Source organism: Narcine bancroftii, chromosome 1, assembly GCF_036971445.1.
Source record: "Narcine bancroftii isolate sNarBan1 chromosome 1, sNarBan1.hap1, whole genome shotgun sequence".
Lineage (NCBI taxonomy): Eukaryota > Metazoa > Chordata > Chondrichthyes > Torpediniformes > Narcinidae > Narcine > Narcine bancroftii.
Genome location: NC_091469.1, coordinates 151,910,121 through 151,925,362, shown reverse-complemented (window position 1 = coordinate 151,925,362; position 15,242 = coordinate 151,910,121). Strand labels below are relative to the sequence as shown.

The window sequence follows — 15,242 nt, the reverse complement described above, 5'->3', positions numbered from 1 at the left end:
TTGTTGAGGCCATATTTGGAGTGTTATGTGCCATTTTGAACAGCTAACTACAGGAAAGGTATCAATAAGATTAAACGATAACAGATTTACTGGGCTGTTGTTTGGGCTTCAGGAACAGTCACAGGTTGCGACTTTATTTGCTGGAGAGTAGAAGAAGGAGGGGAGATTTGATGGAGGTAAACAAAATTATGATGAGTGTCGATAGAGTTTTTCCATAGATACTGGATTTGATACAGAAGACAGGGGTAAAGGGTGAAAGGTAAAAAGTTTAAGGGGTACATTAGGGGGAACCTCTTCACACAGAGTAGTGGGAATGTGGAACAAGCTGTGAGCTGAAGTGGTGAATATGGGCTCAATCTTTTAATATACAAGAAAAATTTGGATAGAGACATGGATGGGGAGGATATGGTCTGGGTACAGGTCACTGGGACAAGGCTGAATAATAGTTTAGCACAGACTAGAAGGGCCTATTTCAGTGCTGTAATGCTCTATGGTTTTAACTCCATTATAAACAAAGAATGCTCTCTCAGCCTGTCTTTGCTATCCATTTTCCTCAGGTTTGGAAATTGGGATGGTCACCTCAAGCTGGGGGTGAATTTGGTACAACTCTTCCTGAAATTCCAGCTGAGTTTCTTCAGGAAAAAGAAGTCTTCAAAGAGTTCATCTACAGAATAAATGTTCTTGGTAAGTGGCAGTGTCTGGGGAAGGATTGGGGGAGGGGAAGGAAATGGACCTTGATATGTATTTTACTCCTGACTGGGAGACGCTCACAAACTTGTCTAATAAAGGGATTTCCTCATGGACGATGGTGCGGGTTTTATTCTTATCATTCCCTTTAGCCTCATGTTTCTGATTTTTTTTAAATGTTTCTGATTTTTTAAAAGTAAATGTGGACTAATTTAAAATATTTTTAAAAACATTGTTTTGTTCCTTATCAGGGTGGACCAGCCGCACTCAATTTGAAGAAACCTGGGCAACCCTTCTTGGTGTGCTTGTAATTCAGCCTCTAGTGATGGATGAGGAAGAGGAATTCCCACAAGAGGTATCGTCAACATGGGAATCAGGAGAAATAGTGAAAACATTTAGGGAATTAATTATTTGATAATGAATATAGAGTCGTAGAACATTAGACCCCTTGACCCACGATGTTGCACTGATCTACATAGATCAGTGGTGCTCAACCTTTTTCTTTCCACTAACATCCCACTTTAAGTATTCCCTATGCCATGGCTGCTCTGTGATTAGTAAGGGTTTGCTTAAGGTGCTATGTGGGTGGAAAGAAAAAGTTTGAAAACTACTGTTTTAATCGTCCCTCGTTGACTCGTTATGTGCACCGTTTCATAATTCCAAAGGAAATGAATGAGCCAATGACAATTTTCTTAAGCAAAATATTTCAGTAACAATTGAATCTAGAGCAGTGATTCTCAACCTTACCTTCCCACTCACTTACCACCTTAAACAATCCTTTACTAATCACCGAGCATCAGTGGCATAGGGATTACTTAAAGTGATATGTGAGTGGAAAGAAAAAGGTTGAGAACCACTGACATAGACCTATCCCACAACAGTCTAATTTTTTCCCTACCTCACACCCATAACTCGCCATTTTTATTGCATCTATGTGCCTATCTGAGAGCCTTTTAAATCAACCTCCACCACCACCCTCGGCAATGCATTCCTGACACCCACCACTCTCTGGCTAAAAAAAAACCTTAACTGGCATCTCCCCAAATTTTTTGCTAAACATAGTATGGGAACAGGCCCTTCACCCCACCAAGACTGCAATTAGCCATCATGTACGTGAAAATAGGAGCTGGGTTCCTGGCCACTTCCACCTAACCCTCCAGTTCATACAATCATGGCTGATTTACTTGGGCATCAACTCCCCTTTTGTGCCAGTTCACTGTAGCCCTTCTCTTCAAAGACGTCCAGAGATTTGTCTTCCCCAGTCCTCTGAGGAAGAGAATTCTGGAGATTAACCACCTCCATTAAATGACTACAACCTTAGCCTGGTGAATCTCTCAAACTTTGAATGCAATCTTTCCTCTCTAAACTTAAACTATGGTCTCTCGTTCTATGCTTCTCTACCTTGGTGGAAATAACTGACCATTCACCTTGTCTATGCCACTTAGAGATTTTGTAAACCTCTTTACCTGATAAAGTTTATCAAATTATGAGAAGCACAGATAGGGCATTCAGGGCAGACAGTCAGAATCTTATGTTAAATTTAGATATACAGGATGGTAAAACTTTTGAACAGTGAGAAGAAAAGGAGTACCTGGAGAAAACCCACAGGGAGAATGTACCAATTCCTTAGTGTCAGCGCTGTTACAGCGTTGCATTAATCGCTACACTAATTGTTTCTCAGGATAGAAGTTTCTCAGGACAGATGACATACATTTGAAATGAGAGGGTGAAAGTTTTTTAACACAGTAGTTGGTGTCTGGAACAGGCTCCCAGAGGCAATGGTGGAAAATAATCAGAGATTTTTAGATAGACGTATGGTGGGATATGGATCATTTACAGGCAGAAGAGTTTTAGTTTAACTTGGGCCTGTCCCTGTCTCAGGTTTTATAAGGATACCCTCCACAGTCTCCAGTTTTCTGGAGTTCTGGTCCAGGAAGAACAATTGCAACATATTCTCTCCCCCCTCACTCCCTCTCCTTGTAACTCAAGTTCTCATCCAGTCCTGGCAACATCCTTGACAATCTTTTCTGCATCCGCTCTAGCTCTGATCTCTGCAGCCATTTCCTTTGAATCCTTCGTGTACAAGCCCTCAGTGCTGGCAATGTGTGTGCATTTAGTCCTATTAGTTTTTTCCAATATGTACTCCCTTGTGATAAGATTATTACAAGTTTCTCCGTGCAATTTGAAACTCCCTATCTATTATCTTTGGGATATTTGCAGTGTTCTCTGTTCTGAAGATTGGTGAAAAATATTGATTTAACTTGTCTGTCATTTCCTTGTTTCCCTTTTATTAATTCCCCTGCCCTTTCTCCCCAGCTGTCCTCTTTTTATGCAAGCTTTTAAATATCCATTGAAGAGCCCATCTACATTGATTTCCATTTTGTTCTCCTCCCACACCTGTGTACTCAGTGCAACTTGCAGTGGCCAATTAACCTGCCAAATCTTGCCAAAGAAACCTCTGACCCTTGGAAATAGTGCGTTTGGGATGAGTGGGGGAGAAATGGAAATGCCGACAGCAAACCACAACAAAAGGTCATGCGGAGAATGAACCAGGTTCCCTGGAGCTGTGAGCTGCAGCTGTCATCATTCTGCTACTGTGCAGTCCATACTTGGTGGTTGCTTGGCCTGGGGTATCTTCGCTTCACTTCCATCATTTCCCCAACTCTGTACTTCTGGGTTGAATGAGGAAAGGAAAAAAGGTGTTTCACTTGTGCAAGAAGCTGGTGTTTGGACACTTGGAAGTGGCTGTTATAGTACATAAGCAGTAGTGATGTGAAAACGGTACAACTGATTATCCAAAAGGGTCAGGACCAGACCTATGTCGGATAACTGAAATTTTCGGATTACTAGTTATTTTTTTTAAAAACATCCCAGTAGTAACAGCGAATCACTTGTATCAATGTTTAAACAACAACAAACATCAAGGGAAGGCTTTTTAAAGCATTAAAATAATGTTTAATTCTCACCAAAAAGATGTTGGCTGCCACCAATCTCTGACTGCTACCTATCCACGGTGAGGATTCCCAGGCCGGTGGAACGCTCACTGATGAGACAGTGGGCTCCTGTTCTTGCAGGGGCTGTTCCATCTTCGTGTCTTGGTTCTCAATTTTGGAGCCCGACACAGATCCACTCCCAACCGCCATCACTGACTGACACCTCCCCACCGAGGTCCCTGCTCCTGCCCAGGAGGCCGCTCTCCTTGATGATTCTTCCAGCTGCTTGCAGCTAGGAGACAGTGGCGAGCAGTTTGAGAGAGAGTTGGAGAGAAAAGTCATTAGGGGTAGGTAAAGAAGAAATGGAAAGAGAGAGGAGACGGAGTTACCTGAAATGAGGACAATCGTTCTAATTTCATATTGGGTGAATTAAAATTTCTGGGTCCAAACAAATTTCAGATTGTGGCATGTCTCAAGATTCTAGCTCAGAATTAAGACATACACAATGAGGAGTGCAGTTGACACTGATTTAATGAACTGGCGATAGTCAGGCAGACCCTGGCTGCCATGTGATTGACGGGCGTGACCCGTGTTCCTTCAGGTTCTGATTGATGTCCGCACGACCCACTGTCGGTGATTGGCCGGATCAACCCGTTTTGCTACAGCATCCTCGATGGGCGTGGTTTGTACCGCCCTGGGCGTTGATTGCCCTTTTGCAATCTGTCGCCAGCGATTGGCTGGCAGAGCCCATTTTGCAGAGGCCTATGGGAATAGGCTGCAAAGGCCTCGTGTAGCCTGCATGGTTGCCGTATTCAAACAGCGTCTTCTGTGTCGCCACAAGCTGCTACAGGATAACTGAGGATTTTGGATATTCGGAGTTGTACTGCAGTTGTCAAATTATGAGTGCAATACACAAAAGTGCTGGAGAAGCTCAGCAGGTCACACAGAATCCACAGGAAGTCGAGGATAACCAATGTTTTGGGCCTGGCTTCCGATGGATGCTGCGCGACCAGCTGACTTTCTCAAGTATGTTTGTGTATTGCACTTGCCCAGCATCTGCAGACAGTCTTGATTAACTGCCAAGTTACAAGCATTTTTCTTGATGTAATTCTTAGTTTTAGCAAAATGGCATTATCACTATAAGGGATAGTATAGACAGGAAGAACTGAATGGTCACAGCTGACATTTAACATTTCACACAATCACCATCACAAGTCACAGCCCAGTGACAATTCAATACATTGGAATTACTGAGGGAAGGTTTGTCACAGTCTGATCCAGATTTGATACATTTCCAAAGACATTGTGATTTTTGCAGGGGAGAACCGTTCTGATGGCTGGAGAGAAAACTGTTTGAAGCAGCCCTTGTGGTCAGCCATTTTTGTGAAATTCAGAGCAAAGCATGTTCTGTGAATGACTGGGCCTTTTCGGTAGATTAACGTGCCAGGAGGGTCTTTTGAGAAGCAAAGAGCTTCCTTTTGAGTGTGACTAACAGTGAAGGTCGCTCGGAGAGACCGGTGCCAGGGTCTTGGAAATTTCGTGGAGGCCGCCCAATTCAGGTCTTACCTACAGAAGGACCACAACTCATGTGGATGAACATTTCTTCAAAGGCAAAGCAAGAAGAATTCATGAGCCTGTAGCAGCGACAACTCCAGTCGTCCCATCAGTTCAACATTAATTCTGGGCATGAAGTTTGAAAGACCTACGTTTCAACACTGAATTTGAAAGACTGAACTTTGAAGTAACCTTGTAGATTAGTAGGTTTATAGAGATCGGCACAACATCGTGGACCATAGGGTCTGTATGTGTGGTAATGCTCTATGTTTATGTAATACAAATAATGTAATATATACAATATATTTCAACTTTTGCCTGCCATAAGGCAAACAAATAGTTATTATTAGTATTGCCGAGCTCCTCCAATAATGAGAAAGAGAAGCAAAAGGGAGTCACTTCAGAGTCACTGAGTGTCTGTGCATTTGCCTCCAGCGCTCCTACAGCTCCTTCAGCCTCCCAGACATGTTCAAACCATCAGCAACCTGAGCTCCAGATCCAAACCCCCCCCGATACAATCAGGAATCTTTCAACGCACAAGGCCCTTTGAAAGCCCTTCTTCCCTCAGCACCCTCTTGAATCCCAGTTCCAATACCTTACTTTTAAAACCAATTTCATTCTTGCCTCAAATTAGTGGATACTCAGGTTGTATCAAGAGACTAGCATTTCTGCTCCAAGGATATATAGTTCTGAGAAATATGTTTAAGATACTTTGCCAAGTAGAATTGTAATGTCTGAAGATGGCTGCAGTAGAGGTCTGGCTGAGCATAACTAGAGAAGATACTCAACACCTTCTGATGTCCTATGAATCACAGACTTCAGCAGTAGTTGCATGCAAGGAATATGTTTTTTCAGTTGGTTGTTTTTCCAGACTCTTTTGTGTAGTCTTCCAAAGGCGCTATTTGCCTTGGCGAGTCTGTTGCTTATCTCATTGTCGATCCTTGCATCTGATGAAATGGTGTGGCCGAGATAGGTAAACTGGTTGACCGTTTTGAGTTTTGTGTGCCCGATGGAGATGTGGGGGGGCTGGTAGTCACGGTGGGGAGCTGGCTGATGGAGGACCTCAGTTTTCTTCAGGCTGACTTCCAGGCCAAACATTTTGGCAGTTTCCGCCAAACAGGACGTCAAGCGCTGAAGAGCTGGCTCTGAATGGGCAACTAAAGCGGCATCGTCTGCAAAGAGTAGTACACAGACAAGTTGCTCTTGTGTCTTGGTGTGAGCTTGCAGGCACCTCAGATTAAAGAGACTGCCATCTGTGCGGTATCGGATGTAAACAGCTTCTTCATTGTTGTACTAAACATGACTAATATACATACCATTGCTATGTCCCAAACATTATGGTGCCTTGAAATGAGGGGACTACGAATAAAAAGTGCTGAAATTTTTACATGGTCAAACCAAAATGTACACAAATGCCCCTAAATAAAACCTGGAGTGTGCACTTTTAAAAAAGAATTGTAATGACTGGAATATTAAATGATGGTATTTATTATTCAATTCTATTTATCCTTTTTGCAAGTGTCTCTCATCACATGTTGATCAGGAATGTCTCCCAGGATTCCTTGACCCCTTTGGTTCCCACAAAAGCGACATTGCCATGAGCTGATTGGGGTTCTCCTGTTGTCTGAATGTCCACAGTATTTCCTTCCATTGTCTCAGATCGACGACGATGTTGCTGAGGTGCTGAAGATTTGATCGAGTTGATATACAGGAAAGCTATTAGTGAGGGGTGACATCATTTACATTTAGATTTGGGATGATCATGGAAAGAGATATTTGCAACTTGTGAAGAAAACTGATGGTAGCTTGGGCTGGGAAAGAATTGATGAGTTTTCAGCAGGAGTTGGGTGTTAAAGGTTATGGACCAAGGCAAGTTGATAACTTTAAGAAAAGGATTGGCTCTGATGCAACAGAGCAGTGGAGGAGACTCGAGGGATGAACGGCATCCTATTTCTGAGCAGCTGGCCTTTTTATTTGAAAGAGTCTCTTTTGTCCTTTGGATTCCTTTTGCTGTACATTTTATTTTTATTTTTACCCAGGAGGATACAGAAAGAACCCAGATTAACATTCTTGCAGTTCAAGCAATTACATCTTTGGTACTAAGTGCCATGACAATTCCAGTGGCAGGAAATCCAGCTACAAGCTGTCTAGAGCATCAGCCCCGTAACAAAGCTCTGAAGGCTCTGGATACCAGGTCAGTCGTACAATTTACTAGATATGTTCAGATACCCTGCCAGTTTTTAATTCTATGGAAAAAGTATTTCTAAACATCTTTTAAGGAAGAAAAGTGCCTCAAATTAATTTTACAGATGTTATAGAAAACGCTGATACCCTCCAGCTGATTCACTATTAAAGTAAACTGATATTGCATTTTTGACATTCCTTATGAAACAGTACATGATGTAATATTGCACAAATTTCCTTCTACCTGCTGTAAGGCAAAGAGCTGGCATTAGTGATCCTTACATTAAGAGAAATAGAATCAAAAGAGAGTCCCTTCAGAGACACTGAGTGTCCGTGGATTTGTCTCCAGCACTCTCTCAGCCTTTGCCAGTCCGAGCTCCACATCCAAACCTCTGATCGACAATCTTGGCTCCAGATCAAAACCTCTGATATGATCAGGAAGCTTCCAGCGACAACGGCCCTTTGGGAGTCCTTCTTTCCCTCTTCACTTTCGAATCCCATTTCCAAAACCTGGTTGCCAAGAGCCAGTCATCTCCAGCAACCTCACAACTTGTGTTAGTCCTTCAAGTCACTAAAAGCTTACAGCCTGTGGGGTCCATCAGCCGCTGAGCCCCTTGCTGGTCTGCTGCTGTGATCCCTGTACTGTAGGGTCAGGTCCTGTGCTTCTCAACAGGGTGGGGGATTTTCTCCCCATTTCTGGTACCCTGCGCTCCTTTTTCTTCTTTCTTTGGCTTGACTTCGCGGACTAAGATTTATGGAGGGGTATGTCCACGTTGGTGACTGACAAGTCTGATGCGGGACAGGCAGGCACGGTTGCAGCGGTTGCAAGGGAAAATGGGTTGGTTGGGGTTGGGTGTTGGGTTTTTCCTCCTTTGTCTTTTGTCAGTGAGGTGGGCTCTGCGGTCTTCTTCAAAGGAGGTGGCTGCCCGCCGAACTGAGATGAGCGAAGATGCACGGTTGGAGGCGATATCAGCCCACTGGCGGTGGTCAATGTGGCAGGCACCAAGAAATTTCTTTAAGCAGTCCTTGTACCTCTTCTTTGGTGCACCTCTGTCTCGGTGGCCAGTGGAGAGCTCGCCATAGAACACGATCTTGGGAAGGCGATGGTCCTCCATTCTGGACACGTGACCCATCCAGCGCAGTTGGGTCTTCAGCAGCATGGATTCGATGCTTGTGGCCTCTGCCAGCTCGAGTACTTCGATGCTGGTGATGAAGTCATTCCAATGAATGTTGAGGATGGAGTGGAAACAACGCTGGTGGAAGCGTTCTAGGAGCCGTAGGTGGTGCCGGTAGAGGACCCATGATTCGGAGCCGAACAGGAGTGTGGGTATGACAACGGCTCTGTACACGCTTATCTTTGTGAGGTTTTTCAGTTGGTTGTTTTTCCAGACTCTTTTGTGTAGTCTTCCAAAGGCGCTATTTGCCTTGGCGAGTCTGTTGTCTATCTCTTTGCGCTCCTTTAACGGGCCGTTTAAAGCCTGTATGGAGCCAACAACATTAGGTCCGGGCAGTAGGACCCAACAGAGCTCCAAGCTCTCCCAGGACCAGATCAGCGCTGCCGTTACAGCAGCTCCACTGTCTCTTTTACTAAGCACCCATGTTTTGAGCTCGTCAGGTTTGGATGTGGTATGTTGTTTTTTTTAAAATATTATTGATTATTTTCCAAACTTCAACTCAGTTATCAGCGTCGGTGTTAACAGTATCAGTATTGACAACAATTTACAGTTATCCATCTTATTCAGTTTTCTGCAGAATTCAAGCTCTTTTCATCTCCCTCCCTCCCCAACCTCCACATTTAACATATAACCAGTTACACACAACATTCAAGACACACAACAAAGGAATAAGACAGATATCAAGGTTTTATGGGTTTGTCATGACACAGCTGCCAGGACTCGGGCTGTTTTCTTCTCTTGACTTTTCCTGGATGTGTTGGAACCCCGCCCCTCATTGATTGAGGGATAGACGGGGAAGGTAGGACGGTAAGGTGCGACAGTCCACACCATAATTGTGCTCCTATGGAATTTAAGTATGGTTGCCAAATTTTCAAAAAAGTGTTATACTTTTTTCTTAAGTTGTAAGTAATTTTCTTTAGGGGAACAGAGCTTTGTATTTCTGTGTTCCAACGTGTAATCCTCAGGTAGGAGTCAGATTTCCAGGTTGTCGCGATGCATTTCCTGCCCAGTGTCAATGCAATCATTACGAATTGGATTTTAAATTTAGACAGGTTCATTATAAGTCTTATGTCCATTATGTTTCCCAACAGGAACAAATCTAGGTCCTGTGGAAATTCTGTACCTATGATTTTTTTTTCTAGGACTTGACCTAGTTCCACCCAGAAGGGTCTCATCTTGGTCCATGTCCAGGTTGTGTGCACAGAGGTTCCTGTCTCAATGCCACATCTAAAGCATTGGTCTGACCGTTCTGGTTTTGATCTGTTCAGTTTTTGCGGTGTCAGGTACAGCTGGTGTGGAAAGTTGTGTTGTACCAGTCTGTACCATGTATTAATGATTGCAGTCATGCTGGTCTGACATAAGTCAGACCAGGACGTGGTATGTTGATGTTGAAATTGAAGTTGAGATGTTGGCAATCATTGTTTCCAGGTTTGGAAGAAAACTGAGTGCCATTCGTGGAATAGTGGAGCGAGAAATCCAAGCAATGGTGTCCAAACGAGACAACATAGTTTCACGGTACCCTTATCAAGCATGGGACCCCGTCCCACCTCTCTCTCATTCAACGTCAGGTGTGTCACTGTGCTAGCTGGTCTCTTTCAGTTACAAGTTTTTATTTGTCTATCTGGCTCTTATTGTTCTGGATTTGCTAATTCTGAACATTTATAATCTGTAGGCTGCAAATGAGGGGAGGTGATGCAGGGAATAAGAGGGATGGGTCTCACCTGCCAGCACTAGACGATTAGTTTAATTTGGGCATCGTGGCCAGGGCAGATATCTGTGCTGAGGGGCCCTGTTCCTTTGCTGCACTGTTCTATTCTGTAATGTCCAAAGATTTATGTCAGAGGTGAGGGTGCAAGAGCCTGAAGGGAGAAGATCAGCTGGACTACATTGTCGAGTCAGTTTAAGTTTCACGTGTAATTAGCACGAAGCTCTGCAGCAATGGTTATGTTGGAATTATTTCCAGGTTTCAATAGAGGAGGTTAAATTCACCTCGGTGGGGTGGGGGGGGGATGCAAGTGGGAACTTAGTGTTTAGCTTTCTTGTGGCTTGCATTTGGAAATTGAATAGGTACATCTCACAATGATAGAAACATACTGGGGGTTGCAGGTTAATTGGGTGTCACGGGCTCTTGGACCAAAAAGGCCTGTTAGTGCTCTGTATGGTTTAATTATAAATGAGTGCTTATAATCGTTGGTTGCCTTTTGTTTTATTAAATTTAGGAGTCCTGATAAGCCATGAAAAACTTCTACTGCAAATAAACACAGAACGGGAGATGGGGAATATGGATTATAAACTGGGACAGGTACAGTATTATTGAGTCGGAAGAAAGGATCCTAACCCGATCCATTTCTCTCCATGGATGTTGCCCGACCCACTCAATCCCTCCAGATTCTCAATGAATGCAGAACAGTTGCCATTTAATTTGAATTTCATTTAGACATACAGCACGGTAACATGCCCTTTTGGCCCATTAGCCTGTGCCGCCCAATTACACCCAATTGACATACAACCCCCGAACGTTTTGAAGGGTGGGAGGAAACCTGAGCACCAGAGGGAACCTACGCCGACTTGGGGAGAATGTGCAAACTTCTTACAGACCGTGAGGGATTTGAACCTCGGTCCCAATCTTCGGCACTGCTTTGCTCAAACTATATATCATCGACGTGACGAGTGGGAAAATGTCGTTCTTGATCTTCTGTTCGTAAAGTGCTCCTGTCTGTTGTGCTCAGGTCTCCATTCATTCGGTTTGGTTGGGAAACAACATAACTCCCTTAAGGGAAGAGGAATGGGATGAAGATGAAGAAGATGAAACCGATGTACCTGCTCCATCCTCACCTCCTGCTTCACCAATTAATTCCAGGTCAGCTGATGTTTGCCCTTGTGTTGGTCAGCAACGAACATCAGGCAGATGGTCGATCTGAACAACCAAGATTTGAGATTTCCATATTTTAATTTAGACATACAGCTTGGTAACAGGTCATTTCAGCCCACGAGTCGAGGCCATTCAATTAACCTGCACCCCGGCACAATTCAAAAGGTGGGAGGAAACTGGAGCCCCATGGGGAGAAGGTACAAACTACTTATAGACAGCGTGGGATTCAAACCCCCAGTCCTGATTGCTGGCGCTGTAAAGTGCTGTGCTAACTGCAACACCAACCACATCACCCAATTGCCATGTAAAAATGCAAAAAATGTAATATGAACGAAATATGTCACCTGCCAGCCATCAAGGCAAACAAAGAGTCGTCATGAGCATTGCCCAGCAGCACCCCCAACAATAAGAAAGGGAGTCCCTTCAGAGATACCGAGCACCTGCAGCCTCACAGAACCATCGGCGACATGAGCTCCAGATCCAAATCTCAGATACGATTAGGAAATTTTCAGTGCCTGGGGGCCTTCTTGCCTTCAGCTTCCTCTCAAATCCAGGTTCAGATACCTGGTTCTTTTGAGCCGGACTCTAGCTGCCCAAAGACTGGTGCGAGTCTTTCAACTGCAAGTTGCCAGCAGCCTACAGCCTGTGTGTTACTTCAGCGGCTGAGCACCTCGCTGATCCACTGCCATGGTCTCCTTTCTGTAGGGTCATCTCCCAGGCTTCTCCTTCTCAAGGAGGGTGTGCTCCCCCATTTCTGGTGCCCAGCCCCAGTCATCTTGTGTTCCACTGCCATCTTGGGAACAGACCTCTGTGGTTACAGAAAACACCATCGTAACAGGCTGTTTAAAGCCTGTATGGAGCTGTTGGCATGACAACCGGGCAGTAGGACCCTGCGGAGCAGTGCTATGTCTCTGCTTCCCACTCTCCCAAGACCACACCAGCAGCATTGCTGCCATTACAGCAACTCCACCATTTTTTTTAAAATGAAAGGCTTGGTTTCATGTGCCACGATTGATGCTCTCTGATTACTTTGGAGCCAAGAAAGTACTTTGAAATGTTGTTACCAACCCCAACCAACCAATTTTCCCTTGCAACCGTGTCTGCCTGTCCTGCATCGGACTTGTCAGCCACAAACGAGCCTGCAGCTGACGTGGACATTACCCCTCCATAAATCTTCGTCCGCGAAGCCAAGCCAAAGGATATAAATTAGAGCAGTGAATTTCCACCCAGCAAGCTATAATAAAACTACTGTATGACCAGATCAATGATCAATCGGTACATTTTGATTGAAAGATGATTATTGATCAGCCTACTGAAGTAATTTTCTTATTTCAAATGGCACCATTATCTTCCCCTCAAAGTGGTTGGGGCATCGGTTTAATAAGAAATGGCGTTTTATGTTCCATGCTGCAGTGTCTGAAATGAGACTTGAACCCAGAATGTTTTGTATCGGGGATGCTACCCAGTGGACAGCAAACGGTGCAAACGTGGGATCAGCTCTTCAATCTCCACATGAATGTGGAAGTGGACAGGCACAAAATAGAGGAAGATACAATATTATTTTATTGTCACATATTAAAACAAAAACTGTAATGTTACACAGAATTTCCATTAGTCTAGATACGCCATCAGCAGAAATTGCTTGGTGCTCCTTACAGTCTGAGAAAGAGAGTTCCCCCATCTTCCCCCACCCCTGGAGTCACTGAGTGTCTGTGGATTCACCTCCAGCACTCCCATTGCCTTTCGTCCAAACCATCAGCAATTCAAGCTCCAAAGTCAAACCTCCGACACGATCTGAAAGATTTAATTGCCGTCGGCATCCTCTCACATCTCAGTTCCTGTACCTGGGATGCCTTCAGCCAGCAGTCCGCAGCCTGGTGCAAGACCCTTGACCACATTTGCCATCAGCCTGTGTGGGTTCCTCGCCTCGAGTTGCCAACAGCTTTCCGCCTGTGTGTTCTTCAGCCTCTGAGCCCCTCACTGGTCCTCCGCCATGGTCACCGTCCCATCGGTCATCTCTTCTGCTTATGGAGCCTCTCCCATGATTCATTACAATCACTCATGCTCTCTCTCCCATTGTCTGTCTTCAAGAGAACTCCACAGTTCAAAACCCTCTGAGTGAAGACAATTTTCCTCATCCCGGTAGTCAGTTTCACTGTGTATCTTGTGACCCTTGGCTCTCGATTTTACTCTCCCCACTCCCCCCCACCCAGATCATTGACCTGTTGGAATTCTTCTGAAGTCTGCTGAATGGAGTCAAGAAATTTAACTTTGGTCGAATTTTGTCATTTGGATGAGCGCTTCACGTTAAGTTCTTGCTGAACTCGGAGAACATGATGCCCCAATCTCAGTGGGCCGCTAAGATCAGATGTTCCGCAAATATCTGACGTTTTCTGGCTTGAATGGTCGAATGCCACACAACTTGGTGGATAAGATTTAAAATTCATGCCATGAAAATATGATGTCTCCCTATATTTAAATGTCATGCTTGTCAGCAGATATGTTACCATGAGATCACATAGCTGGTTTGAACACAAATCCTTTGAGACCATTTTTCCTGAATACTAAAATAGCAAGTTAAATTTGCAATTAAAAAAAAAACTGGTCTCTCAATCTGGGGATGTTGTCTGAGCTGCTTAATTTTATTAGCACTTTCTAATTTTAACTTGCATTTGTAAAATACTTCCAAAGTTTTAAATTATACGAAAGAACACTATCCAATAAAGTTTGTCTTGAGTAGCTGAAAGTCAACCTTCTTGGGTAGGTTTTCCAAACTTGACTAAAACATTGCCAGAGAAATGTGGAGGTTATCGATGATTCGAAGTATCTTTGGATGTGAATTTTAAAATTGGACTGGTTGTGAACAGGTGATGGCTGAAAGGAATGGTGCGAATTGAACTGCAGCCAGCAAATTGTTGAGAATTTTCTCCACTGTTGATTGTTCACCTCCACAAGCAGCCCTTCCCACTGGTAATGCGAAGAATGCCTTAAGAGTGTCTCAACCTCATCACCACGGGAACTGCAAAGTAAAGCAGGGGTGCTGTTAATGAATTACAAGGACCGTCAAATGTTATGCCAATAAGCAAGCAGGTCACCTTCTGTCTTTCGTTCTGCAGAGATTTTGTTTATGGCGTGTTGCCTGCTGTGGTTTATTTCCAGGAAGCACCGAGCTGGGGTTGATATTCATTCTTGTTCTCAATTTCTGCTGGAACTCTACAGTCAGTGGATCCTTCCTGTAAACTCTGGCAAGAAAACCCCTGTTGTTCTGGTCAGTGAGGTGGTAAGATCGGTGAGTATCAGACCTCCATAGGATAATAAACTGATGTGTCACAGCCTTCTTCACCCACCCATTCCACAAAATAATTAAAGCCAATTGTGGTGCTCTGTCTTATCCTGTAATATTTTACGGTAAGAATTTTGTATATAGGGGATCTGAGGAAGAACTTTCCCACCCAGTAATTGGAATTTGAAACTTCAAGATTCTTTTATTGTCGTGTAATAAAACAAAATATAATATTACCTGAAATTTCCTTTAGTTTACCAAGGCTAACAAAGATTTGCCCATCAGCAGAAATTGCCCAGCATTCATTACAGTCTGAGAAAGAGAAGCAAAAGTGAATCCCACCCAGAGTCACTGAGTGTCATGGATGTGCCTCCAGTGGTTCCACCACCACTCAGCATCCAGTCCAAATCTTTGACAACCCAAGCTCTAGATCCAAACCTCCGACACGATCAGGAAGCCCTCAGCACCCTCTCGCATCTCTGTTCCGATACCTCAAACTCCTTCGGCTAGTCTCCAGCAGTCTGCAACCTGGTCCAAGTCCCTTGACCACAGTC

At 44.1% G+C, this 15,242-nt stretch overlaps 1 protein-coding gene across 3 annotated transcripts in view; it reads left to right on the top strand.

Annotated features, from left to right (window-relative positions):
• htt (huntingtin) overlaps positions 1-15,242 on the top strand; it is a 306,184-nt gene that overhangs the window by 254,758 nt on the left and 36,184 nt on the right. For all 3 annotated transcript variants that reach the window (XM_069941879.1, XM_069941874.1, XM_069941888.1), the window contains exons 52-58: positions 558-684; positions 939-1,042; positions 7,214-7,368; positions 9,962-10,101; positions 10,753-10,835; positions 11,263-11,393; positions 14,565-14,694. In XM_069941879.1, coding sequence (XP_069797980.1) covers positions 558-684; positions 939-1,042; positions 7,214-7,368; positions 9,962-10,101; positions 10,753-10,835; positions 11,263-11,393; positions 14,565-14,694 — 870 coding nt within the window. The remainder of the gene's footprint in view (positions 1-557; positions 685-938; positions 1,043-7,213; positions 7,369-9,961; positions 10,102-10,752; positions 10,836-11,262; positions 11,394-14,564; positions 14,695-15,242) is intronic.